Genomic DNA, 27,083 nt, shown 5'->3' with positions numbered 1-27,083 from the left:
CAATTAATTGATCTATTAGAACGCGGAGGAACGACTATCCTAGAGCATGTGGATGGCATTTTGATAGCCTCTGACATTTCAGTATCGCATTGCCCAGCCCTCCGCAAGGTATTTCAGGCGATTCAAGAAGCTGGTCTCAAGTTGAACCCAAAAAAGGATCAATTAGGACAGGAACAAATGACTTGCTTGAGAGATGTCATATCCCATGGTAAGAAAGATTCTTGTGGGTCGGAACAAAGCCATGCTTTTACTGCAGAGACATGCTGTAAAAGGAGTGAGGCAATTAGGACTTTTCAATTATTGTAGGAATTTTGTGGAAGATTATGTTGCATTGATGAAGACCTTACAGGACCAGATAAAAGGAGGAAGGGACAGCAAAGAAAAGATAGAATGGGGAGAGACGGAAGCACAAGCTTTCTTAGATTTAAAACAAGCTATGGTGAAAGCCCCAGCCTTAGGATTGCCAAATCTCATGAAACCTTTCCATATTTTCTGTCAGGAAAATGACGGGATCCAAGCTGCTGTCATGACTCAGCGACAAGGGGATAAATTAAGGCCAGTGGGGTACTACTCCATCCACCCAATTAGATTCAGTTGCCAGAGGTATGTATCGATGTGTGAGAGAGTTAGCATGTACCTTGTGGGCAGTAAGTATTTCAGAGTCCCTCACTTTGACGGGAAAAAATAATTCTTCATAACCCCCACACAATCGTCCAGTTCCTGGAAGTCTAGAGGTTGAAAGGAATTTCCGAAGGAAGACTTTCAAAATGGGAAGCAAATCTCTTGCCAGGAGATAGGCATGTAGAAATCAGCGGAGATGTAAGGGAAAATCCCTCAGGAGGACTGATAGTGCAAGGAACGGGGCATGTGTTTTGGAAGCGAATGAGAAAGTATGAAGTTTTAGCAGAAAAGCCATTTGCAGGAGAAGGGACAATTAATCTGTGTGTAGGCGGAGCAAGAAACTATGTTAATGAATAATCCCACACTGTGTGGGTGGTAGTAAATGATGAGGGAACAGTGATTGCAGGAGACCAAAATCCTCGGAAATAATTCAACAGAAGTAGCAGAGTTGTTAGCTTTTTACCAAAGCTTCAGAATGGAGCAAAGGGGAGCGAGTTAATGTTTACACTGACAGAAGGTATGCTTTGGAATAGTGCACTCTGAAGTCGGCAAAGTTTTGCAGCTTCTAGTGAAGAACGCATACAGCATGAGAATTTGATTCGAGATTTACTCCAAGTAGCCCGCAGCCCCTTAGAGGCAGCAGGAATAAAAGTTCATGCCCAGAAAAAAATTGAGAATCAAGCATAGAAGGGAAACAGCTTAGCCGATAAAGCTGCAAAGAGCCTAGTAGAACAGGATTGGGTATGAATACAGGAGTAGCAGCTATGTCAGTCAAAGATAGCTGAGATATTTATGTGAAGGAAATGCAGGAACAAGCAGCTGAAGAGGAAAAGGAAATGTGAAAGAAAGATGGAGGATGGAAAAATCAAGTACAATATGAAGAAGGGAGGGTCAAGTAATATTCCCGGAGGGGTAATACAGCAATTGTTGCTCAAAGTGTACCACAGATTAGCACATACAGACAGAGACAAAATGTTTAATTTGTTGAGGAAATGTTGGTGGAAGCAGATGGGAAGAGATGTGGTGAAGCTTTGCCAGAGGTGCCTGCAGTACGCCCTACTAGAACTAAGCCATCCCGGCAGGATTAAAATGGGAAGTCGGGCAAGACCCAAAGGACCATGGGAAAATTTACAAATGGATTTCACAGGGCCTTTGCCATGGGTCCAAGGAAAAACATTGTTTGATAATTGTAGATCAGTTTATCAGATGGGTTGAAGCATTTCTATGCAAAGATGTCATGGCTAAAACTGTGGCTCTGACATTGGCAAATGAGGTAAAACCTAGGTGGGGAATGTCTATTCAGTTAGATTCTAATCAGGGAACCCACTTCAAAGGAGAATGTGAAAAGAAGTCTGTTGAATGTTAGGAATAAAGCAAACATTTCCTATACCATGTCATCCTCAGAGCTCGGGGATGGTGGAATGAATGAACTGAACATTGAGGAACAGTTTAGCCAGAGTTATTTTAGAAGAAGAAAACAATTAGGTGCAGGCTTTGCCTGCAATATTGCTGCAACAAGGGCTCCTCCTGCCCAAGGAACAGGATTAACCTCTTTTGAATTGATAAGAGGAAGAGCAATGTGGCTCCCAGAGGATGCAATGACACGGAGAGGAGAACTTTAAATAAACTAAGAAGCAGTATTTCAATGTATGATGTAATAGACCATCTGCATTCTCTCAAAAAACAGATAATCACTCAGAAGCAGCACAGAGATTAGAGTAAACTGGAAGGACAGAATACTCCTAAATTGCCTACACCAGGAGATAAGGTAATGCTGAAACTTATGACAGACAAAATAGGGTTAGAAATTCATTGATGTTTCAGGACAAACATGTGCCCTGATAAATGGTCCTATATCCCATTGAGTAATCCTGAAATTTTATACTTAGTGATAATTCAAAATTTGGATTTGCAGATAAACTACTACATTAGGCCAGATCATGACAATAAGAATAATAGATCATGACATAAGAATAATGGGGGGGGGGATAATTAGAAGAGGGGAAGTAGAAATAATTCAATTGATAAGTTACAAACTTTAAAGCCAAAAGGCATTTTTGGTATATATTTACAGGATATCACCTGCTATAGCGAAGATTTTTGAAGTTCTACAGCTACAATAAAGATTGATTGGACTACACTCAACACGGAGGCCAAGTCAAGAACGTGGAATAGTAGCATGTTTGTTGCCTGTGTCCATAAATGAGTTTTATTTACTTGACATTGACCCAATGGTGGGGGTTTGTTTCTTTTTTAAAAAGGGGGAAAAGCTATAAAAACTGTAATGATGAAAAGGTGTGTTTGTATCTTAGTGTTGAATGTACAAACTTTGACTCGGCTAGGACCAGCAACTAAGGTACTTCAATGTTTCCCTTGGGAGGTACGTGTGAACACTTGCTTATGTATGGCATACACAAATGCTAGAACATCTAGACAGTCAAAAGTGTTGGATATGTTCACACATCCCCATCCATCCATGAGGGTGGGGAAATACCTCCACAACCATTACCTCTGACATGGTCAGAATTGATAATGGTAGATCAAACAGCTCAGAATTCTAGGTATCCTGGACACCCAAGATCAGGTTTCATTAGTAGAGAGGTAAGGAAAGAATTTCAAAACAGAATCATGTGCAGGAAGGTTGAGCTATATAAACATATAGCTATCTATTACCTAGAAAAACCAGCGCCTAGTTTAGTCTTACAACAAGCAATACTTAAAACCAGAAGGAATATATTGTGCTAGAATATAGCACAAGGGAAAAACTTAGGCATGAGTGAATATGACTACATGATTCATTAAATCACCCGGCTATGTCTGAATCTACCCAGTAGTGACCAATCTTGCAATATTTCTTATTGCTTCAGAGGAGGCAACACTTATCCAACTCGCAATGGAACATAATGGATTTGCAGGGATAGGGCACATCCTTGGCTCTTCGTCAGATGAAGTGGGTTATATCACCTTGGATATGTAATCCCATACATATATCATACTCTTAAACTCCCTCTCTGGCCAATACATCAACGGGCTATTACAGAGACAAAACCGTTTTTTGGTATATTGTTTCCCCACAATGGAGTAGTTGAAATAATGTGAAAAGTTCTGATTTTATGCTCCCATTTTTGGAACAAGTTGCAAGTAGTACAGCCGCTGACCTAAGATCAATGATGTGACAGTAGCCGTGCACACTGGTGCTTCAACACCGATTGGAATTGGATAATATCTTGGCAGCAAGGGGTAAGACATGTGCAGTAATTGGATCAGAGTGTTGCACGTAACACCCAATAGTTTAGGAAAATATAACTAATCTGGTTGAACACATCAAAAAAGAGGTGGGGGAACTCAAAGACCCCAAATGATTTACCTTAGGTGGTTAGCTCTTAGGCTGGCTAAGCGTATTCTTTTTCATTGTAATCTTGGCATTGGTGGTAATCATAAACTTGATTAAATATGGCTGTGCACGACTTGCTAAGGCCACAGAATGTACAGCATCAGTAACGGCGGTAAAGGGAAAAAAACAAAGGACACTGGAGGCCAAGTTATTCCTCAGGATCTAAGAACATTTATTGGGACAGCTCTATTTAATGGCCTAATTTTGGGCTAGCCATTGGTGGGGGGTAGGGGTAAGGAACTGTAGCAGTGAATATAAACCCCTGCTTTTTGAAGACCATTAAAACAAAGCAGAATAGTTTAAAGTAGGGACCACAGTGTGCCTTATATTTACCAAAGGTATCACGATGTGCCTCACTTGTATACTAGTCAAAGGTATTGTCTGTTTAAGCACATATAGATTTAAACTGTACTTTTGAATTTTCTTGTGAACTTTGGCTAATAAGCAACTTAACCCTAGCCATAATGGGAAATAAACTTAATTAGGTAGACCACATTCTTTTGGAACAATAGAGCACATATCCTATTATCAAGGGCAGGCCAGGCAGCTACAAACTACCGAGGTTTTTGAGATTAATAGAATTCAGCTTCTTGTTGCAATAAATAGAGGTTTTCAGCCTCCACTAAGGGACAGAAAACAGACAAGAGAAGATGACTCCCTTCTCATTCTCAGGACTGCAGGTGTTAGGAGCAACCCTTGAGTCTGCTGGATTTGCGTAGGCAAGGTTACTAGGCAATGGCTGGAAAACCTCTGGGTTCAGTTGAATTCCTAATTCTGCTGGAAGATAGAATGCTATTGACCAAATTAAATAAGGCGCATTAATGTAATTGGACCATCCAGCTTGGATGACAAGTTGGGCAGGTAGATCAAATCTTTGAAAATGTATATCTGTTGTGCTAATGTGTTGTGACGTCAGAAGTTGGAATCCTCTTAATATCTGTCTCCCCATACGTGTTGGTCAAATAAAGAACATCTTTAACTGCATATTGTCTTTTAAGTCTTCCTGTTAGCTGAGATCAGCTGAATAGAAGACCCCCCAGAGGGACATCCTAAGAAAATCCTCTTCTAGTTACTTAAAGATATTATGGTGCATAGGCAATGGCAAGCATTCAAAGAGTGCATTGGTGAACTGCAATAATTATTTATTCCTGTCTGGTGCAAAAGTAAAACTAGAAAAAGTGGTCAAACTATGGCTTACAAGGGAAATGAAAGATAATGTTAGATCTAAGGAAAGGGCGTAGAAATTGGCCAGAAAAAAAAATAGACCCAAGGATTAGGAGCAGTTCAGAATTCAGCAAAGGAGAACCATAGGATTGATTAAGTAGAGGAAGTTAAAGTATGGGAGTAATCTTGCAGGAAACATAAAACTGACTTGTAAAGGTTTCTGTGGGATAGGTGAGAGAAAAAGATTGAAGATGAATGTAGGTCCCTTATAGTCAAACAGGGGAAATTATAATGGGGAACAAAGAAATGGCTGACCAACTAAATATATACTTTGGTTCTATCTTTGTAAAGGAGGACACAATGATTTATCAGAAATATTGGAGAGCACAGGATTTAGTGAGGGAGGAACTAAAGGAAATCTGTATTAGTAGGGAAATAGTGTTGGGATTGAAGGTCAATTAAATTCCCAGGACCTGCTAATCTACATCCCAGAGTACTTAACAAAGTGGCCGTACAAATTATTGGATGCATTATAGTCATCTTCCAAGAATCTATAGACTCTGGAACAATTCCTACAGATTGGAGGGTAGCTAGTGTAACCTCACTATTTAGAAAGGATGAAAGAAAGAAAATAGGGAATTACAAACCAGTCAGTTTGACATCAGTAGAGGGGAAAATTCTAGAGTTCATCATCAAGATGTTATAGCAGGACAATTGGTAAACAGTAGTCGAATCTGAGTCAGCATAGATTTACGAATGGGAAATCACGCTTTACAAATCTACTGGAATTCTTAGAATAAATAGTAGACTTGATGAGGGGTAGCCTATGGATGTGGCTTATTTAGGCTTTCAGAAGGCTCTCAACGAAGTCCAACATGTTTACATAAGAACATAAGAACATAAGAAATAGGAGCAGGAGTAGGCCATCTAGCCCCTCGAGCCTGCCCCGCCATTCAATAAGATCATGGCTGATCTGTCGTGGCTCAGTTCCACATTCCTGCCCTCTCCCCATAACCCTTAATCCCCTTGCCTATCAAAAACCTATCAACCCGCATCTTAAAAATATCGAGCGAGGCAGCCTCCACCACTTCAACGGGTAGAGAATTCCAGAGATTCACCACCCTTTGAGTGAAGAAGTTCCTCCTCAACTCCGTTCTAAACCGCTCCCCTTTTATCTTGAGGCTGTGCCCTCTAGTCCTACTGTCCTTTCTGAGCGGGAAGAGCCTCTCCACCTCTATCCTATCCATCCCATTCAACGTCTTATATGTCTCAATGAGATCTCCCCTCATTCTTCTAAACTCTAACGAGTACAAGCCTAGTTTATTCAGCCTCTCCTCATAGTTCAACCCCCTCAACTCCGGAATCAGCCTAGTAAACCTCCTCTGCACTCCCTCCAAGGCCAAAATATCCTTCTGTAAGTGCGGTGACCAAAACTGCACACAGTACTCCAGCTGCGGCCTCACCAGTGCCCTATACAGCTGCAGCAAGACCTCCCTACTTTTATATTCAATCCCCCTCGCAATGAAGGCCAGCATCCCATTTGCCTTCCTGACCACCTGCTGCACCTGCAAGCTGGGTTTTTGTGACTCATGCACAAAGACCCCGAGGTCCCTCTGCACCGTCGCATGCTGCAGTTTTTCACCACGTAAGTAATAGTCCTTCCTACCATTATTCCTACCAAAGTGGACAACCTCACATTTGCCAACATTAAATTCCATTTGCCAGTTCCTGGCCCATTCGCCCAGCCTATCTAGATCCTTCTGCAGACTCTCCACACCCTCCGCACAATTTGCCGTTCCACCAATCTTGGTGTCATCTGCAAATTTCGACACCGTACACTCGGTTCCCTCCTCCAGATCATCTATATAAATGGTAAATAGCTGAGGCCCCAGCACCGACCCCTGGGGCACTCCACTAGTCACCAACCACCAATCGAATAGCACCCATTGACCCCCACTCTCTGCCTCCTATTTGACAGCCAATCCTCTATCCACGCTAACACCCTACCCCCAACTCCATGCCCCCTGACCTTCTGTAATAGCCTCTTGTGAGGCACCTTGTCAAATGCCTTCTGAAAATCAAGAAACACTACATCCACTGGCTCTCCTCTATCCACCGCCTTAGACACATCCTCATAGAACTCTAATAAATTCGTCAGACACGACTTCCCCTTAACGAAACCATGCTGCATCTGCTCTACCAAACAATTCTCCTCAAGATGCCTCGCTATTTTCTCCTTGATCATGGATTCTAACATTTTACCTACAACAGACGTTAAACTAACCGGCCTATAATTCCTCGCCTTTTGCCTGCCACCCTTCTTAAACAACGGCGTAACATTAGCAGTTTTCCAATCTTCCGGCACTCCCCCGGAATCCAGCGACGTTTGGAAAATAATCACCAAGGCATCCACTATCACCTCCGCCATTTCTTTCAGAACCCTTGGATGCATTCCATCCGGTCCTGAGGACTTGTCCACAATCAGTCCCTCCAGTCTGCACTTTAATTAAAGTGCATGGGATTGTGGGTAATGTATTGAGATGGACAGAAAACTGGTTGGCAGATAGGAAAGAACAGGAATAAAAGGATCATTTTCTGAATGGCAGGCAGTGAGGTACCTCAGATCAATACTGGGACCCCAGTTATTCAGAATATATTTTAATGATTTAGATGAAGGAGCTAAATGTATTGTCTCCAAATTCAAAGGGCCTACCCCTGCTCCTAGTTTTTATGTTTCATTTACTGCTCTTATTATAGCAGTGTAGAGGATCAGAAGGACCTTGGGGTCCGGGTCCTTAGGATTCTTAAATCAGCATCGCAGGTGGAGGATGTGGTCAAGAAGACGTATGGTGTACTGGCCTTCATTAATCGAGGGATTGAGTTTAGGAGTCGGGAGATAATGCTGCAACTTTATAAGACCCTGGTCAGACCCCATTTGGAGTACTGTGCGCAGTTCTGGTCACCTCACTACAAGAAGGATGTGGAAGCTATTGAAAGGGTGCAGAGGAGATTTACAAGGATGTTGCCTGGATTGGGTGGCATGCCTTATGAGGATAGGTTGAAGGAGCTAGGTCTTTTCTCCCTGGAGAGACGAAGGATGAGAGGCGACCTGATAGAGATTTATAAGATGTTGAGAGGCATAGATAGGGTGGATTCTTGAAGGCTATTTCCCAGGGCTGAAATGGTCACTACGAGAGGACACAGGTTTAAGGTGCTGGGGAGTAGGTACAGAGGAGGTGTCAGGGGTAAATTTTTCACTCAGGGCGGTGAGTGAGTGGAATCGGCTGCCATCGGTGGTGGTGGAGGCGAACTCGTTGGGGTCTTAAGAGACTTCTGGATGAGTACATGGGATTTAATGGGATTGAGGGTTATAGATAAGCCTTGTAGGTAGGGATATGATTGGTGCAACTTGTGGGCCAAAGGGCCTGTTTGTGCTGTAGTGTTCTATGTTCTTATTGATCGATTTATTGCTTCAACATTGTTGTTTCTTTTCATACCTCATTTTTTTAGAATTGATGTTTGATTTTGTGCCAAACCTTTTTATTTTGAAATTTGGCCATTGGCCCCTTGAGTGAGAGAAAAGTTGAAATATGGTCCCTTACACAATAAGGTTGGTCAAGAATGAAAAGGGCAGTAGAACATGGACATACTACTACTTCCACTTCACACCACCATCCTGACTTGGAACTCACTGTTGCTGCATCAAAAACATGGACTTCCCTCCCTAACAGCGTGTGGGTTTACCTACATTAGATGAATTGCAGCAGTTCAAGAAAGCAGCTCACCACCACCTTCTCAAAGGCAAATATGGTTGGGCAATAAAATCTGGTCATATCAGCAACACTCCCAATCCATGTAATAAAAAACACTGGATGGCAGTGAAAAAACTGAAAGAAATGGCAACCCAATGTTAGAGACTTGCCTGTTGCAATTATTGAATGGGTCCAGATCTAGGTAGTTAGCACTCCTGCCCAAAACTAGAAAGGATCTAAATATATTAAAATGAGTACTGTGGCACCATCAAAACTCAAATAGCATTTTTGTGCCTATATCCTGCTAGAATTCCCTTTGCAATCCAGAATGGGATTAGTGAGTTAACCTATTAAAGTTGGAAGCAAATATCACAATAACTTTTTTCAGTATTGTTGATTACTGTAAGTCTCCTTGAGTCGAACTCCCTTATGCTTGCTATTTGTTTCCTTCCCACTTCAGATTGTTGTTCTATGGACAATCACATTCCATTCAGCCCTTCTCATTAAAATGCTGCAGCAGACCCACTTCAATTAGTGCAGTGCCAGAATTCCCATTCTCCCAAATGAGAAAGATGCCTAGAAGCAATAATTGATTCTTTTCATGGAGTGCGGATATTGTTTGTTGTTCCATCTCTAATTCAAATAAATGGCCAGGTAGGCCATTTCAGAAGGCTGTGATCTGAAGTCACATGTAGGCCAGTCCAGGTAAGGACGGCAGATTTCCTCCCTTAAAGGACATTAATGAGCCAGATGCTTTTCTAATGACAATCAACAACCATTTCAAGATTACCATTACTATGGCAAATTTTCAACTCCAGGTTTGATTAATTGAATTTAAATTCCACCAGCTGCCATGGTGGCTCATTAACCTCAGCCTCTGGATAACTAGCCTAGTAATATTAGCACATCTTCTCTGAATTCTGGCAATTTAGCTCTTGTTTTAAAACAAGACCTGATCATGAAAATCAGTTAGGTTTCCCACCAATGTCATTAAATGGATAAAGTACACACTTCACTCATTGCCCAAATGATGCACCATTTAATAAACTGTTAAATAGAAATCCATTAGAGAAAGATTTGTTGACTTCATCTCTATCAAAGTGATCTATTAGATGTTGATAAATAAGGGAATACACAAAAGCACAACCACTCTTAGGTAAAAGGCATGTTTTGGGGTTATGACTTCTGCACTTTTAATTACACCACAGAAGCCAAATGATTTCACATTCATTTGGTGGCAATAAGAAAAATAATTTCAAAGCAACACTTCTGTGCTAAACAAAATCAATTTCTTCCATACAAGCATACTGGGGCGCACAAACAAAATAAACTCTTCTGGGAACCATTTATATTAAACCTAGAATAGAATGTTGGCACAGAAGTAGTTGTAAATTTATGTAGCATTTTGTTACCTGGTGCTGAATTAAATGTAGTGGGAGTGCTGTCCTCTGAGAGAGTGGAGTTGTACAAGGAACTTCCAAGCCCTGATTCTTCTGTCTCTTTAGGCACTCCAGGTGAAATGATGATCTTCTCCCTTCAGGAAGCAAGGTACATTAAATAAGGATATGTAAGTAGGTGTTATTGGTACTGGTGCATTATGAAGATTAATGAGGACTTCATTTCTTGATAAAACCAGAATTGACCACCATTAGGGGAATTTCACAGTAGCTTCATTGCAATGTTAATGTAAGCCTTACTTGTGACTAATAAATAAATCTAACATTAAACATTTTTTCACTTCAAGTTCAACATTTCATTTCTCTTGTCTAGTTTTTATACTCCTTCTCACAAAAGTATGTACAACATATAATTATTAATTTATATGTATTATACTAGTGGATGATTTGTCATGTCCAGTTACAGTATGTGCCATCCATTCAAACATGGGCTGCATCTCAGCACCACGGACCCAGGTTCGATTCCTGGTTTGGGTCACTGTCTGTCTGCAAGTTCTCCCCCTGTTTACATGGGTTTTCTCCGGGTGCTCCCTCTCTCAGTCTGAAAGGTATGCTGGTTAGGTGCACTGGCCATGCTACATTCTTCCTCCGTGTACCCAAACAGGCATTGGAGTGTGGTGCCTAGAGGATTTTCATAGTAACTTCATTGCAGTGTTAATGTAAGCCTACATGTGGCACTAATAAAAGAAATAGAAAATATAAATGTTTCTGCCATTGTCTTTTATCTGAAAATTAACACCAAATGATTGTTAAGCTGGCTGTCAAGGGTCAAGTGACTTTTGCAATTTCTGCCCAGACATAGGATTAACTCAAATCTGGAAAGTTCAAAACTGCAGATGGAGTTCTCAGATGTAGAGGGACCATCCTTACTAGCTTAGTGAAAGAAATCTACCAAACAATGACTACCAGATTTGTTTGTGATATGAAGATAGAATACCCAGTGCACTGAGCGAATTGTAGCTGGTATCAATCACCTTAGATCTAACCCATTATATGGACTTATGTCTTCAGGTAACGAAGGCCCAGAGAAACTCAAGCAGTCTACACATCAGCTGCAGGACATCAGGAGCAAAGCAGGCAATAGACCAAATCCTTTTAAACCTGGAGAATGTTGCATCTAAAAAGTATCCCAGCTTCATTCCTATTTCAAGCCCACCTATGAATGAATTTGATCTCCTGGTAAGTAGAAACAACAAGTGACTAATTTCACGGTCTACCAAATATCCATCTCTTCCAAGGAATCTTGCAATAATCCTCAATATAAGACTTTGAAATACCCTTTTGGAGTGAGAACACCAACTTTGTCAGACCCGCAATGGCTTCATTTCTACCGCCAAACCAAACCTTTAAAAAGTCAACTTTTTTTTGTTTACAGCTTGTAACAATGCGTATTCTTTTAAACTGTTTCTCTTGTGTGTGTGTGTGTGAGTTGGTGAAAAAGCATTTCAACTTTTAGGCTGAATAAACTGCCTTTTTTATTTACACTCACAGAAGCATGCTGCCATTAGTTAAATTGATCAGACAATCTGGGGGCTAAGAAACTAAGACATCTTCTCCAAATCCATACTAATTACAGACAGCAAGGGAAAAGGTACAGAGTTCAATTTCTCCACCAGCTCTGTCAGTAACAGGTTCCCACAAATGCTAGAAACATTGCTTTTCTTGTAAGTGCCCTTAGCTATTGGGAATAAGAATAGCATAAATGGAATTTGGTCTTCTCAGCCAACATGCACTTTATGGCAGAAGATACCACTGACATGGCTAACATCAGCTCCCTCTACAGGTCTTGAAATGCTTCAATTATTTTGTTAAAGAATCAATCTAAAGTTAGCTCATGGAAAAGTTTGATGAAGTCTGTAATGTGCTGTCATAGTACCTTACAGTTATATTTTGTGACTGTTTCATCCAATAATTTTGGTTAATATCTGCATCAGTTATATTAGCAACAAATTTGAGGTTTTCTTTAAGTTACCTAATGATGTGGCTGAAAGAAGTCCCTTTGAAGGAGACTGCCTCCTTTTATCACTTTCCTCACAGTAATCCACTGATGAAGTGAGCTGTTTGTCTTCATCATGCTCTTGATAGGAATTCCTGCAGGGGCCAGGAAAAAACAAACAAAACAGAATTAAATTAGTAGAAAATGGAAAGAGTGATTAGCATTTCTGTCTCACACTGCCAGGGACCCGGATTCAATTCTGGCCTTGGATGACTGTCTGTGCAGAGTTTGCATCTTTCCCCATGTCTGGGTTTCCTCCACATTCTCCAGTTTTTTTCCCCCACAGTCCAAAGATGTGCAGGTTAGGTGGATTGGCCATAGTAAGTTGCCCCTTTTGAGTCCCATGATGTGTCAGTTAGATGGATTAACCATGGCAAATGTGTGGGGTTACAGGGATAGGGGCCTGGGTAACATAGTCTGTCAAAGAGTTGCTGCGTACTCAATGGGCCGAATGGCCTCCTTTTGCAGTGACCAGCCTACTAGAAGTAAGATGGCAATGCCATGAAAATAATGGGGAATTACAGTATATGTGGAAAAGTTTCTGCTGACTCTTTGACTACACCGTAACATTCTGTAGTTGCTCTCTTGTTAAGTAATGTTTTGTTTCTCTATTCTTATCAAAGTGGATAACCTCATACTTTCACATATTACACTCCATCTGCCAAATGTTTGCCCATACCTATCTATATCTCTTTGCAGAATTTTTGCATCTTCCTCACAATTTGCTTCCCTTTATATCATGAGCAACTTCGGCTATAACACTCTGCCTTTTAGTCCAATAGTACAGGTTGTAAATAGTTGACGCCCTGCATTAATCTCTTTGACTTAACTTCTGTGCATCAGGGCAGTCTTTAAAAATGGTGGCCTGACCTTGAAAACAAAGTTGCTGGCAGAGTGGGCTCCACCAGCATGTCATTGTGGGCCCAGCCCTTCAACATTTATCACTAAGTTCCGGCCAACATTGCGGAGAAAGCTGCGGTTGGTTCAAGCAGTTTCAATGTCCCTTTTCTTGCCCGCTGCCATAGTTTGCAAAAGAAAAAGGTAAAATTCTGCAAAGCCAGCATGATTCGCACTGGGTGGCGAGTTGGATTTATCTGCCCAACTTTCTACTTTTCTCTCATTAATTATGTATTGTTGGATCTCGTGACAGCATGAGTAGGATTCACCCAAATTGCCTTAACCTCATGGATTCAAAGGATATGGTGCCATATCTAAATGGCATTTACATAGACATTCACTCATTGCAGCAGGTGTCTTGTATAGTTCCTCTTCACTATAGCAGGGACAAAATATCTGCCCAAGGTTCAGCTAGGCCTCCTTGGGGATTCTCCTCCAGGTCATCCTGCAAAGACCGCTTGCTTGGGTTGGGATCTAGAGGTCCTGGCAACTGACCACAATGGGCTGGGAGGAGGTCAGAGGACTGCCCAGCATTTCAGGAAAAGAATGAATTATCTGATGCGCTCTGCCAACTTCTCCTCATTCCAAATTCACACACTCACAGGAGTATCAGGTTAGAGTCCACAGGAATGCCACACAAGACCAGCAGATGGAACATCAGCATTGAATGTCTGGCAGGCAAGTTAAAATTACCATCTGGGATAAGATCCTGCACAAATTGAATTTTGACCCCTTTCTAGGAAGGGCACCGCACACACAGCAGGCATGCACGCTTCTAAAATGCTCTTTCATTCATAGTGCTCATAGTCAATCCATCTATCTTTATGCAGGATGAGTTCTCCTACAACACAAAGGAGAGGGTAAAGACCAGAAGAGGAACCCCTGAGTTGAGTACACTTTCCTCCCACTAGGAGCAGACAGCAGAGTTCGCTGGAGAGTTCAGAAATTGTTCATGCACAGAAGGTAACATCAGATTCCACCCAGCAAGCCACTGAGGGTCCACTCAGTTCACATTGACAACATGCAGACATCAACTGAGTATTTAGAATGTACCTATAATGGAGTCTGCCTTGTCGATCATTAATTATCTCTTCTTTCAATTCCAGCCACCAGAAAAGGTTGAAAAAAAAGCTTGAGCAAACACCTCTGACCTAGCCCCAGACCACCTTCAATGAGGAATCATCTGATGAAGACCTATCATGCGTTCACTTGAACCCTCCAGTTTGCTAGATCCTAATTTTAGAATAGGTTTGGGTTCACAAGCTGATGATCATCTCACCAACACATGTCCACAGTGGGTGTAGGCAGTGATAACTAAGGTCTCTCACATTCAGAGGGCTGTTGGAGACTAAGAATGAGCCTTTTGGATTATCCCAGAGATATGTCAGAAGTCCAAAGACATCAGAGATCATTATCAGGCTCAATAAAGAGTATAGGAGTCTGTCCACATTCTGTCTGATCTCATCTCAGATGCCACTGAACCTGAGTGAGGAGGCAGTTGCGGGTTGGTGGGGAGGGAGGGATGTCTGACTTTAGAAGTGGACATCTAATAGAGGTACCCCCAACCCCCCATCACTTCCTGCTCAAGGTGTAACTCTGTTCTTTTTCAGACTTCCCCCACCAAGGTTCAGACCTTCCGCAAGCCTAATAATTAGCTAAATAAAGGTCTCAACAGGAGCAAAAGTGGGCTTCCCGTCCAAAAATTGCTCCGTGGTTGGGGCAGATGGGAACCTAGAAGGAATCCCATCCCTTTAATTCATGCTTCCCCCACCTAAAAACCCATTGGGGCGGGGAGCGGGGAGCATAAAATTCTAATGTAGGATCCACAATCAAAACCCAAGCATCTCTCTTTCATATTGAACAAATGGTACAAACACCCACTTTTGTCGAGCAAACAAAATACACATTTGCATGCACAATCCTGTGTGATGGTGCGCAACCTGCTATACAACCACTGTTTTCATGCATTAACAACTGTTTGTTCTATTAGTCAATCTTTACATATGCATTGCATTTGTAAAGCAGAATTCTCCCATGGCCCCACTGGTCAATGGGGAAAATTTGGCAGAAGTCCAAAAATCGGTTTTACACTGGCATGAATTTCCTGTGGGGTCTTCTGCTGGTGTTTGCCATGGTGGATTGGGAAACCCAATGGAGCTGGCATGAAACTGATTTGCATCCTACAAATTGGATACAGAAAAAAACTCAACCAGCATCTTCCAGCCATGCCTGATTCTCCGTGATGCTAGCAGAAAAACATGCCGATCCAGAACACAGCTGAAACAATATGGTGTGCAGAGGTCATGATGCACCTGAACAATGCCTGGGCTGCCTCCAGAGTTGGCATGGAGTCTGCCATGACCCTGGATCCCAGAACACTACAACAGTGGGAAGGAGAGCATCTACAGGTGAATGTTCCAGATTCAGTGCCATCGAGGGGGTCCATCTTCCAGCCCCAAAGTGTTCCTTTTTAGGAGATCCATGTTCTTTTATCAACTGTGGGTCAATGATGCTGTGCATCTTTTCAAAATGGCACCCAAAAAGATGGTGGCACTTGCGCCATCTGTCCACCCTACCACGGAATATGGTGCTATATCTCCGGGTGCATAATCAATGAGGTTAGGGCTGGAAGACATGGCGTGGTTTCCCAGAATATTGGGAAACACACCCTGTTCCCGCTCTACCACAGGACATTATCCCAGATGAAATTATCTCACAGCTTTAGTGACGTCCTTGTTGCTGGCTTGACTGGAAATGTCCTTTTGTTGCTACTTAAGTGGCTTATATGGGATAATTTGTGTTTACTTTGGAGCTAGCTTTACAATCCTACATTGTTAGGAGGATGGTCATGTGATTTTGGACAGTTTTCTTTTCATTTTCAGTTTGGAGCTGCAGACTTTAGTTTTAGAAGGGACAACAAGTTTAAAAAGTAGTGTTTTCCCTCTCTCCCTGTTGTTTTGCTGAAAACAAGGTCTTGTTTTCCTGAAGGGTGAAAATCTGCTGTTGTTGGGGGCTAGACCATAGACTGGTGTTTTGGGAAGCTGCCTTGCCTTAAAACTGCAGAGAATCCAGAGAACTGCAGACTTCAACTAAAGGACTCAATTTTTATTATCAAGTGAGCAAGAGACTTTGCTGTATTGAACCTGTTTAAAAGGTTTTATTTATGGCAAGGATTTTGGTTTGATTGGAACATTAGATATCTTTATTAAGGGTTATACAATATAGTGGTCGTTTTGTTTCTTGTTTGTAAATGGCAAAAGTTCTTGCTAATTTTCTTACTATACATGTTAACTATATTTTTAAATAAACTTTGTTTGATAAAAGCTCCATAGTGGGCGTTTTGAATCACACCTGAAGTGGAACATATCATGCTTATCCCAGCCAAATTCAGGATACAAAACTTATGATTCAGGCAGGCTTCAGAAAACACTTTGGAGTTTCTGACTTGAACAACCCAAAGTCTTTAAACGGTTCAGGTCTCTTAATGGAACATATCAGTGTTGCATTTAACTGTTTGGCTGGGTGACGTTCATTGTCCAGAGAATGTCATTTCATGGCCCTTCTTGCCTTGGTGACTGTTTTTCTATTTAAGTTGTTGGGGTCTCAGGGGTCTCAAGGATTGATGGTAGTTCTATATTCTGTGAAGCTCGTGGGATCCCTTCTCCATGACTGTCCGTTTGCTGTGAAGGAACAGCTTCATTAGTTATTCCAATATGCCTCTGGTTGTGTCAAGATGTTTGGTTGTTCACTCCCACTAAGTCTGATGGAGGTGACAACTTCCATACACGTGCCAAGTTTCCATATGGGCTGACTCCTGTTGAGAGTGTTGAAGGTTTTGCATCCTGATTGGCACTCCGATGCTCAGCTCTGGTAATGGTTTGGCTATCTTGTCAAACTGAAATTTGGCTCTGAAGTTTCACCTTGATCTTTTCATTTTGCCTGTTATCATTTCTGGTTTCAGTAGCTTTTTTGCTATTGGAAGACAAATTTGTATGCAGCATGACATTGATCCTTGCACAGGGTTACTTTCCATACTTTCAATTGGTGTGCTTTTCCATATCACTTTGCTAGATTTGCTTGATTTCCTGACAAGTCCTTTGACAATTTTCACTGCCACCTCAGTCTTTCCATTTGATTGTGATAGTGCAGAGTTAATGCGTAGTGCTGATTTCCAAATCGTTTGTGAATTAGTTGTATTCTTCATTCATGATTGAGAACCACTGTCATTCATCACAATGTCTGGAATGCCATGCTAACTGAAGTGTGCTTTAAGATATCTTACCATTTCTTCTATTACTGTTGAGGTCAGCTGATCTAAGTTCCAGTAGTCAGAATAGTAGTCTACAGTGGCAAGATAATAAGTTCCTACCAAAGTGAAAACGTCTACTCAGAGCTTCATCCATGGTGTGACTGGGATGTCATGCTTCAACAATGGCTTTCTAGCTTGCTATACACTCCGCACTGGCCAATGTGGTCTTTAATTTTGTTGCTTATGTGTGGCCAGTAGAGAAGTTCTCCTGCCTTTTTCAGAGTTAATTCAATTCTTTGATGGCTTGCATGTTGCACTTCAGCATTTCTCTTCTCATCTCCTTAGGGATGATGACTATTTCTTTTTGCACACAAAATGCCATCTTGGGCTGTCAATTCCTCTTGGTTTGCCCAATGTGCTTGTGAGCACAGATGTGTCCTTGATGTTCTCAAGCTACCCTTTCATCTCAATTTCCAGTAGCACTTGTAGAGTTGCATTTTATTAATAGTTTCTTTGATTGAAGCAAGACGCTAGTTGCTCAGGTTATATATGAGGGATTTTCTGCTCCCAATTTTGGGAGTCCCAAAACAACTTCTATTTCGACAGAATTTCCTGTTGATTATCTCCAGCCCTTGCCAATAATGTAATGGGAATCCTGACTTTAAAAATCAGGGTTTCCACATTTGAATTAATTTACTCCTGATAGTCCTGATATATTAAATTATCCATTCACATTGCCACTGTGAATCATGACAGGCAACTGGTGAGCAGAACCCTCTGGAGGCACACAGGTGAGTAGCCCACAGAGTGGCGAGAGAGTCATGCCCAGGCACTGCACCCTGGAATGGCCCTCTCCCCCGTGCACTGTATTTACCTGTGCGTGCCCAGCAAGTTTGCTTTGCGTAGTGCTGGTTTGTCTGAACAAGTTGTAAACCATGCTGATTTGATGTCACGTTAGCAAGCGAGGAGGGTGCAAAAGCGGTGCCAAAATAAAAGCAGTGCATTCCAGACTCATGGCACCCACTGGGTGCAGACTGTTCCAACCCCTAAACTGTGCCCCCCTTGTGATAGCTCCCGAACCAAGGAACAGCTGCTCCTAATGCTGCACCTCCCCCGCCCACTCTTCCCCACCCCCCCTCCCCCCCCCCACCTCTCCCCCCCCCCTCCCCCCCCCACCTCTCCCCCCCCCCCCACCTCTCCCCCCCCCCCCCCCACCTCTCCCCCCCCCCCCCCCCACCTCTCTCCCCCCCCCCCCCCCACCTCTCCCCCCCCCCCCACATCTCTTGGGACATTGGACCTCATGGTGGTGTTTCTGATCATCACTTGGTCATGGGCCCAAGCATCTGTGTATACTCAGAAGACAGGCGGAAGTCAGAATTCAACATTACCGGGCAGCATCACAGCTTGCTTCACAACAAGTCACCATCAATCTCCTGCCTGGATAAGTCACTTGCTGACACGGCCAACAAAGGCCCATCCCCCTAGGATAATGTCGTTGTGACCATGGTGAGGAAGGGGGTCTGCCCTGTCAGAGAGTTGGGATAAGAGTTCGGGGGGGGTGGGGCTGTTGAAGGACTCCTTGGGTTGGAGGTTGGATTTGCTGGACATTATGCCTCCTAGTGGCTGAACATAATGGTGATGAGGGCTTCCATTGGTTCTCCTGCCCTGCCAGACAATTGTCACCACTGCTGGGTCCTTCTCAGCCTCCTGGTCTGCCTCCTCCCCAGAGGCATCTGTCTGGTCTTCCTCCTTGTCCTCCAGTACGTCACCCCTCTGCTGCACCAGGTTTGGAGCTCACAGCAGACCATCTTGATGCAGGAGCCCCTGGGGATGTGATGCAGAGCCCTGTGGCTAGCCAGCGAACCACATCTTCAGCAGGCCAATACACTGTTTTTGTCGGACCAGTTGGCAGCTTAGGCCTCATTATAGCAGATCTTGCCTCCACACTGGTATCATCAGTCATGATCTCAGCAGGTCATCCTTGTCTCCTATCAGCCATCCAGGCAGCCCAGGGTTGTCTTCAAAGACCCCGGGATGTCTGAGTGCTCAAGATATAGCTATTTGCACAGACTCTGGGAAGGACAAGATTGGTGATGTAGATGCAAATGATCTGAACATTAAGGGAGTGGAATTCTATTTATAAATTGCTATGACCCTGTTTGCCTCCTACCCATGTTACTACTTTGCACAATTGCCTTGCTCTTTCGCTTTAACTTTCGAAATTTTCTAGTGAATTTTCCTTCGCTAGAACCCACCTGCCACGACTTTAATTTAAAGCCTTCTCTTCAGTTCTAGTTATTCACTTTGCCAAGACACTGCTCCCTGTCCAGTTCAAGTGAAGCCTGTCCCAACAGAACAGTTCCCTCTTTTCCCAGTACTGGTGTCAAGGTTACATGAATTGAAATCCATTCCTCTCATGCCAATTTCTGAGCCATGTGTTCTATTCTTATGATCTTATTTACCCTATTTCAATTTACTCAAGTAGTAATCCAGAGGTTATTAACTTTGTGGTTCTCGTATTTGTTGGACAACTGCAAGAGCTGAGTTTTCTCCAGTGTTATTTTCTGGGCCCTCATACCTGTTTCACTCAGTCATGCTCTCCTGTTCTGACCACAAACCAATCTGAAGTACTTAACTTAATGGACGTGACTGCCTCCTGGAACAAAATATCCAGGTAATTATCTCCCTCCCTGATGCATCACAGTGCCTAAGGCATGACCTGCAGCTCAACAACTCAGCCAAAGTTCATCATGCTGCAGACACTTCCTGCAGATATGGATGCCTGTCCTCCCCAGTTTTTATATGCTATAGCTGCAATACTTCACCTGCCCGGCCATCTCTATTGCACTTTATTTAAATAATTGATGTTTCAAGTTTTGAAATATCACTCAACAATTATTTGCAGTTACATTAAGTAGTTTAACCAGTAAAGCTAGTAAATTTAATATGAACTTGTATCTCTCTGTGCTAGCTTAAACCACTGCTCTAGAATAGAGAAGAAAGATGTAAAACTCTCCAATCACTTAAGCTCTATATCTTAGCTCTCATTGTTATTGCTTATTCCCTCTCTTAGGCCATTGTTTATAAAAGACCTGAACAGCACCACTTCCCTCACTATAGCCTATTCCCAAGTTAAGTACACTATAGAGACTGTATTGTGCCAAGCTGGCTTCCAGGCTGTTTACTCCATGTGTTAACTGAAAACTACTGGCAAGAATTTCAAAAAACTGAATTAGCCCTTGCTGACCAGGCAACCAGTTCCATCTGGTTAACTAATTAGCTGCAGTTGCACTAACAGGCAGCTTGTTTACCAATGACTCACATTGTGAAAGAAACTATAAGTTAAGGTGGAAGTTAAGTTATATGCTAAATACAAAACTTGATGACATTTTGGAAAGAGAGATCAACAAGTCCAGTGGCCGATCAAGGAGGTCACCTGATCTGACTTTCTGCCCTGCTACCGGGGCTACATTTGCAGCTGGGTGTCCCTGGAGATTTTCTTTGTTCCTTTCTTTGTTCTTTATTCTTTGAGATGGAGCATGCAGTGTCCATGGGCACCATTGAGGCTTTCCATGCATGTTTGGCACTGCAGGGATGCCTTATTGACTCTTTCAATTACATTTTGGTTTAATGTTTTATTTGTTTTTGTTTCAGCCGATCCCCCTCTAAGGGGCTGCCATTCTTGCTTTGTTTCTCAGTTTATTTACTTTAGTTTAATTGTTTAAACTGAAAAGAGTTAGAAAAGGATAAATTCTTACAACACCCAAAATTTCCCTCACTCACTAAATTACAGAATTTGGCAACCTGTTGAAATTGTATACTGTCGTGCTGCCCTCCATGTGACTTATTTTGTTCTGAAATGTTTAATCTGCAGTGTCTTTCATTTTTGCATTGAGGTCAAGAGGATGGCAATATGATCATCAGTGACAGCAGAAAGATAAGGACTGTGAAACCGTTAGTAAATGAGTAATTGGGGCTACCTGTCAAAAGCCAGTCAATTTTGTGAGGCTTTTGATCTTTCTTACATTTATAGCTGTTTGCATTCCTCTAGAAAGCAGTACTCACAGTTGTGAAGAAAGAATGCTCTCTTCACTGCAACAATCAGGATCTTCACTGAAGTTCTCATCATAGATCTCATCAGGAGATGTTTCCTCTCGCTGAATGATTGGCAAACGGCTATCTTCAGAGTCTGAGCTGAAAATACAAGAGCATAGCAGGGGTCATTGCACCTGATACAAATCCGTGGAGCAAAGTAATCACTTGTACATCCTTGGGCAGAGCCAATGAGCATAATTAAGTGACAGAATATCATGCACTTCAATAGCCAATTATAGTATAATAACATTCTTTGATACAAAATTGTGTATGGATTCATAGTGACAAAAACAGGAAATACTGGAAATACATATGTAATAATACCTGTTCACCAGTTAGTTAAATAACAACTGCAACATTTATTTACATATAACTAATCTGCAGAGGCTTGCAGTCTCAGAGTTTCTGCGAGGGTTCTGGTACAGAAACCCAAGTTCATCAGAGTGATCCCCTACCCAATTCCCCGACTGGTTCCCTAGGTTATGTCACCTTTACTCTGCAGATAGGTCCTTAAAGGGACAGTCATCATATCCCTCCCCCCCCAAGTTCTTCTTTACAACTGTCAATACTCAGTACACAACTTACAAAGTCCAAGATAATTAAATATTTAATACATGAATTTAGTCAATTCTAAGTTAAGTCCTTCAGGGGGATTCCGATTCCTCCTGGAGCAATGTAACTCCTCTGTCTGGGCTCTTCCACAGGACTGCTGTCAGCTGAAACCACAATGACAAATACAGTTCAGTTCTATTTGTTTCCATGGAGATGTCGGTTCTGCCTACCACAGGACAACCAGATACTTCAGTGCTTGGATAGTCAACAACATTTCCAGATGGGAATATAGCTCCTGATGGCAGTACTGGCTGCTGGGGCAACTCTCGCTCTCTCAAATGATCTACGTATTTCCAGACGATTCTTCCTTCTACTTCCACTTGATAATAAAAGGATCCAATTTTGGATACAATGGGTGGGATTTTCCGGCCGCTCTTGCCCCAAGGCTAGAAATGGACCTTTGCATGGTCTGCCCACAATGATTCCTGTGAATGAGTCCAGGGACCCGACTTGACCCACTTCCAAAACTCCTCACATACACCGCTCTATCCACTGAAAATGACCATGTTTACTGACATCATGGTTTGTGTTCTGACTGCTTTGGCTGGCCTTTACCCTCCCTGGCAAATTTGGAAACAAGAGGCTCTGCCTTGTTCTGAGACGATGGTTCACTACCAATTTTGCTGGCAGGACTCTCCTTGTTGTTTGTGAAATGGGCCTACAGCACAGAAAAAAATCATAAAATTCTGGTCTCCAGGATCCCTCTTGACTGCTTCTTTAGGCCAGATTTAAAGGTTTGGATGCCTCATTCAGCTAGTTCATGGGATGCTGGGTGGTAAGGTGCTACCCTAATGTGTTTGATCCCTATGAATGCAGTGAAACTCAGCACTCATGAAGGCTGTTCCAATATCAGACAATTTCATCAAAATCTTGCTGCTATTTATCTCAGCAGGATTTTATGTGGATTTCCTGGCAGTGGGGGGTGCGTTCAACAAAAAACTCTGTTGATAACTGCAGGACCATAAGATTGTGCTGCTAGTGAGTGGCACGCCACTGAAAGGGTTATCAAGACTACTTTATAGCTCCTTCACAGCTGTCATCCATCTTAGGGGACAATACTGTTCCAAAGCCACATGGAGAGGATTACAGACTAACATCAATCCCTTAAACGGGTTGAAAGGCACCAATAAATTTGATGAATGTAAGAATTATTTTACTCTGTGAAAAGCTTCTTCCTGGGACATTTTCCAAAACCAAAGCTGGTGCCTCTATAGCAGCCTATGCAAGGGGGCCAACAATGTCAACAAATCTGGTAGTAATTCACCATTCCTAAGACTTGAGCTCAGATGTGATTCTGGGGTTAGTGCCTCCTTAATTGCTCTGACCTTGTCTTCCATGGGGTGTAATTCTTCTGCATCTACATAATACCCCAGATCGGCTTAAAAGTACATTTCTCCTTCTTGAGGCAAACTCCAGCCTCTTGAAATCTTTTTGGCACCTCCTCCAAGCTGATCAGCTTCTGTTGATTCAGTTATCTAACGTGATCAGCTTCTGTTGATTCAGTTATCAAAACATCATCCAGGTATACCACAATTCAAGGCTGACCTGGAATAGATTTTTCCATTGTTCTTTGGAACGATAACACACCAAAGAGTGAGCTTCTATCTGCTGTAATGGTTTTGAAAAATTCATTTATGGTTGTGGATGTCATAGGCTAGACACGAATTTATTACTCACCCCTAGATGTTCTTGAAAAGGTGATGCTGAATTGCTCCACTAGTCATAAGAACATAAGAAATAGGAGCAGGAGTAGGCCATCTAGCCCTTCGAGCCTGCCCCGCCATTCAATAAGATCATGGCTGATCTGAAGTGGATCAGTTCCACTTACCCGCTTTCTCCCCATAACCCTTAATTCCCTTGTCTATCAGAAACCTATCTACCTGTGACTTAAATATATTCAGCAAGGTAGCCTCCACCACTTCAACGGGCAGAGAATTCCAGAGATTCATCACCCTTTGAGTGAAGAAGTTCCTCCTCAACACTGATCTAAACTGCCCCCCCCGCTTATTTTGAGGCTGTGCCCTCTAGTTCTGCTACCCTTTCTAAGCGGGAAGAATCTCTCTACCTCTACCCTATCTAGCCCCTTCATTATCTTGTAAGTCTCTATAAGATCCCCCCTCAGCCTTCTAAACTCTAACGAGTACAGCCCCATCTAATGAGTACAGACCCAAGGTATAGGTACAGTCCAAGGTATAGGTACATTCTCAGTGTAGGGAGGAAGTTCCAGGATCTTGAGCCAGTAATAGTGAAGGAATGGTGATGTATTTCCAAGTCAGAGTAGTGACTGATTTGGAGGAGAATCTCCAGTTGATGGTGTTCCCAGACATCTGCTGCTCTTGTCATTTAGATGATAGTGGTCATGGGTTTGGAAAACGCTGCCCAAGGAATCTTGGTGAGTTCCTGTAGTGCATCTTGTGGTTGGTGCACACAGCTACTATGATTCGTCAGTGGTTGAAGAATTGAAGGTTTATGGAAGGGATAACAATCAATAACCTCAAACAGCATTTTCTAACTCAAGTTGCTGGTATGCGTGACTCAGATCCAACCTTGTACAATATTTATCTCCAGACAGCTTTGTATACAGGTCTTCAGTCTTCAGGATTGGTTACTTATCTAACTTGGCAGCCTGATTAACTGTTAATTTGTAGTCTCCATAAATATGGATGGTCTTCTCAGGCTTTATCACATGGACTATGAGTGCTGCCCACTTTGTGAATTGTACTATCCAATTCCTTTAATTCTGTGTCCAACTTTTCTCACAAGGCAAATGATATTAGTCTTGCTCTAAAAATTCAATAGGTTGCTCTGGATCCACATAGATCTTTACTTGGAAGCTCTTTATTTTAGGTAATTCATCACAAAAAAATTCTCATACTTCTTCATTAACTCAGGCTGTCCTTCTTCCTGTGCATGGAAGATCTCCATCCAGTTTCACCTGAGTACCTTGAGCCAATTACAGCCCAAAAGTCTTGACTCTTTGTCTGACACTTATTATTGGGAGCTGAGTGAACTGCTACCAATAGCTTACAGGCACTATAGTAGTACCCCTTATCTTGATGGTTTCTCCTGTGTAAGTTGTTAGTTTTGCTGCAGTACCCCTTAACTCAATGGCTGGACTCCTTGCAAATATCAAAATATGTGTTTTCCTGTCACCATGGCAGAAGTTCCTATATACATTTATATATTTAAAGGCCTATCATTTACTAAAAGCATCACAGTGATGGAGGCAGTCTTGCCTGCTCTCATGTTGATCAATGAGTGAACATTTAAATTCTTAGTACTGAACTCTTCCATGTTATGCGCTTGCAAAGCATTACTAACTCTGTCACCGAGTACAGTTGACTTACTTTAACATCAGTGTCTCAAGTAACCTTTCCTGTGGCAGAAAAAACTTTCAGTCTCTTGTACCTGCAGGCTTCAGGGTAGTGATGACCTGCACCTTGGTAAAATTCTACTTCAATCCTAGGCAATTGTTTGGCTCTTATAAATCTTCTCACTCTATGTGTGGATGCATTTGCTTCCCGTTTTAAAATCACATCTTAATTTTTGGTGCCATTGCTGACTGCAGCTTCCTACCCTAACTGGTGAACGCATCATTTTGTGTGCCCTGAAGTTTCTGTGTGCACTTCTCAGTGCTCTCCATCGCTAGCATTATCTCCAGCACCTTCTCAAAATTTATCTCTGCCTCTACGAATAGCTTCTTTTGGATAACCTCATTATTTATCCCACAGTCTAAATGGCGTATTGCTGAGAGTGGCTCCGAAGTCTGTGTTAATTTGATAATATAAGTTGCAATAGTTTCTCCAGAGGATATCCCAGCTGAGTTAAACTTAAATCACTGCGAAATTACCAATAGCTTCAGATGGGAATGTGTTTTCAACAATTCAACTTTCTCACTGAACGACTTGGTGCAAAATCTGACCAAAAATAGCAGAGTGTAAGTTCAGGCACAAAAATTGGAGTGTTTCCTGATGAAGCTGCCAGCATGTTATTAGTCTAAATTCAAAAGCTCATTGCTATAAATTTTTATTCCCACAAGTTTCACACTGTTCCAGCGAGATCTTAGATCTCTAATTCATCCACTGCATTACAAGTCAATTTCTGCAAACACTGGAGAGCTCCATATAAATTGCCCCCCAGCTCTTATTCCACAACTGCAGGGGATGGCAGTCAAGAAACCAGAGCCACGCTTTACAGAGGGGGCCCTCACTATATTGCTTGATGGAATGGTGGAGAGGGAGGACACCCTATATCCCCCACTTCAGGAGATGGCTGTCCAGCAGGGTGACCACCACCGTTTGGGATGCAGTGGCAGTCCTGGTGTGCCACTGCACTCCATAACAGGCTGGGCCAGCAGTGTTGGAAGAAGATGAATAATGTTCTTCGCTCATCCAGGGTAAATGAACCATCCCCAGTCTCCCAGTGGGTCTTCAGTCACTTTTTTGACAGCTGAGAGCTTGGCGCCAGTATGGGGATGTAGAGCCTAAACACACCAATGAAATTGGCTTCAGAGCACTCGGCCACTATTTTGTTAGGGCGTCCCGATCTGCCGGTGAGCTCGAAGACCACCCACCAGTCCCCAGGTCAACGGACCCACCTCCTTCATAGACAACATATTCTCCCCCCACCCTGACACTAGCATTGAGACATCAGGCCCTGCCCTGCCAATGGGTCCCCTGGAAATCCCCCCCCCCCACATTCACCCCCTATGTTGACCCACAACATGCCAGCCCTTTGCAATCCACTCCTGTACAGAGGGAAGAGGGAGTAAGTGGTGTGATCAGCAAATTTGCTGATGACACCAAGATGGCTGGATTGGCGGGCAGTGAGGAGCAGTGTCTGGCAA

General features: G+C 42.6%; 1 protein-coding gene across 1 annotated transcript in view; it reads right to left on the bottom strand.

Moving 5' to 3' along the window:
- cacna1c (calcium channel, voltage-dependent, L type, alpha 1C subunit) overlaps positions 1–27,083 on the bottom strand; it is a 1,035,639-nt gene that overhangs the window by 32,032 nt on the left and 976,524 nt on the right. The window contains exons 45-47 of the mRNA XM_080190924.1: positions 21,596–21,724; positions 12,361–12,479; positions 10,344–10,465 (exon numbers count right to left, since the gene is read on the bottom strand). Of these exons, the coding sequence (XP_080047050.1) occupies positions 10,344–10,465; positions 12,361–12,479; positions 21,596–21,724 (370 nt within the window). The remainder of the gene's footprint in view (positions 1–10,343; positions 10,466–12,360; positions 12,480–21,595; positions 21,725–27,083) is intronic.

The sequence above is a fragment of the Carcharhinus amblyrhynchos genome, chromosome 6 (genome assembly GCF_965287045.1).
Source record: "Carcharhinus amblyrhynchos chromosome 6, sCarAmb.v2.hapA, whole genome shotgun sequence".
In the NCBI taxonomy this organism is placed as follows: Eukaryota; Metazoa; Chordata; class Chondrichthyes; order Carcharhiniformes; family Carcharhinidae; genus Carcharhinus; species Carcharhinus amblyrhynchos.
This window is presented reverse-complemented; position numbering and strand designations above follow the sequence as displayed.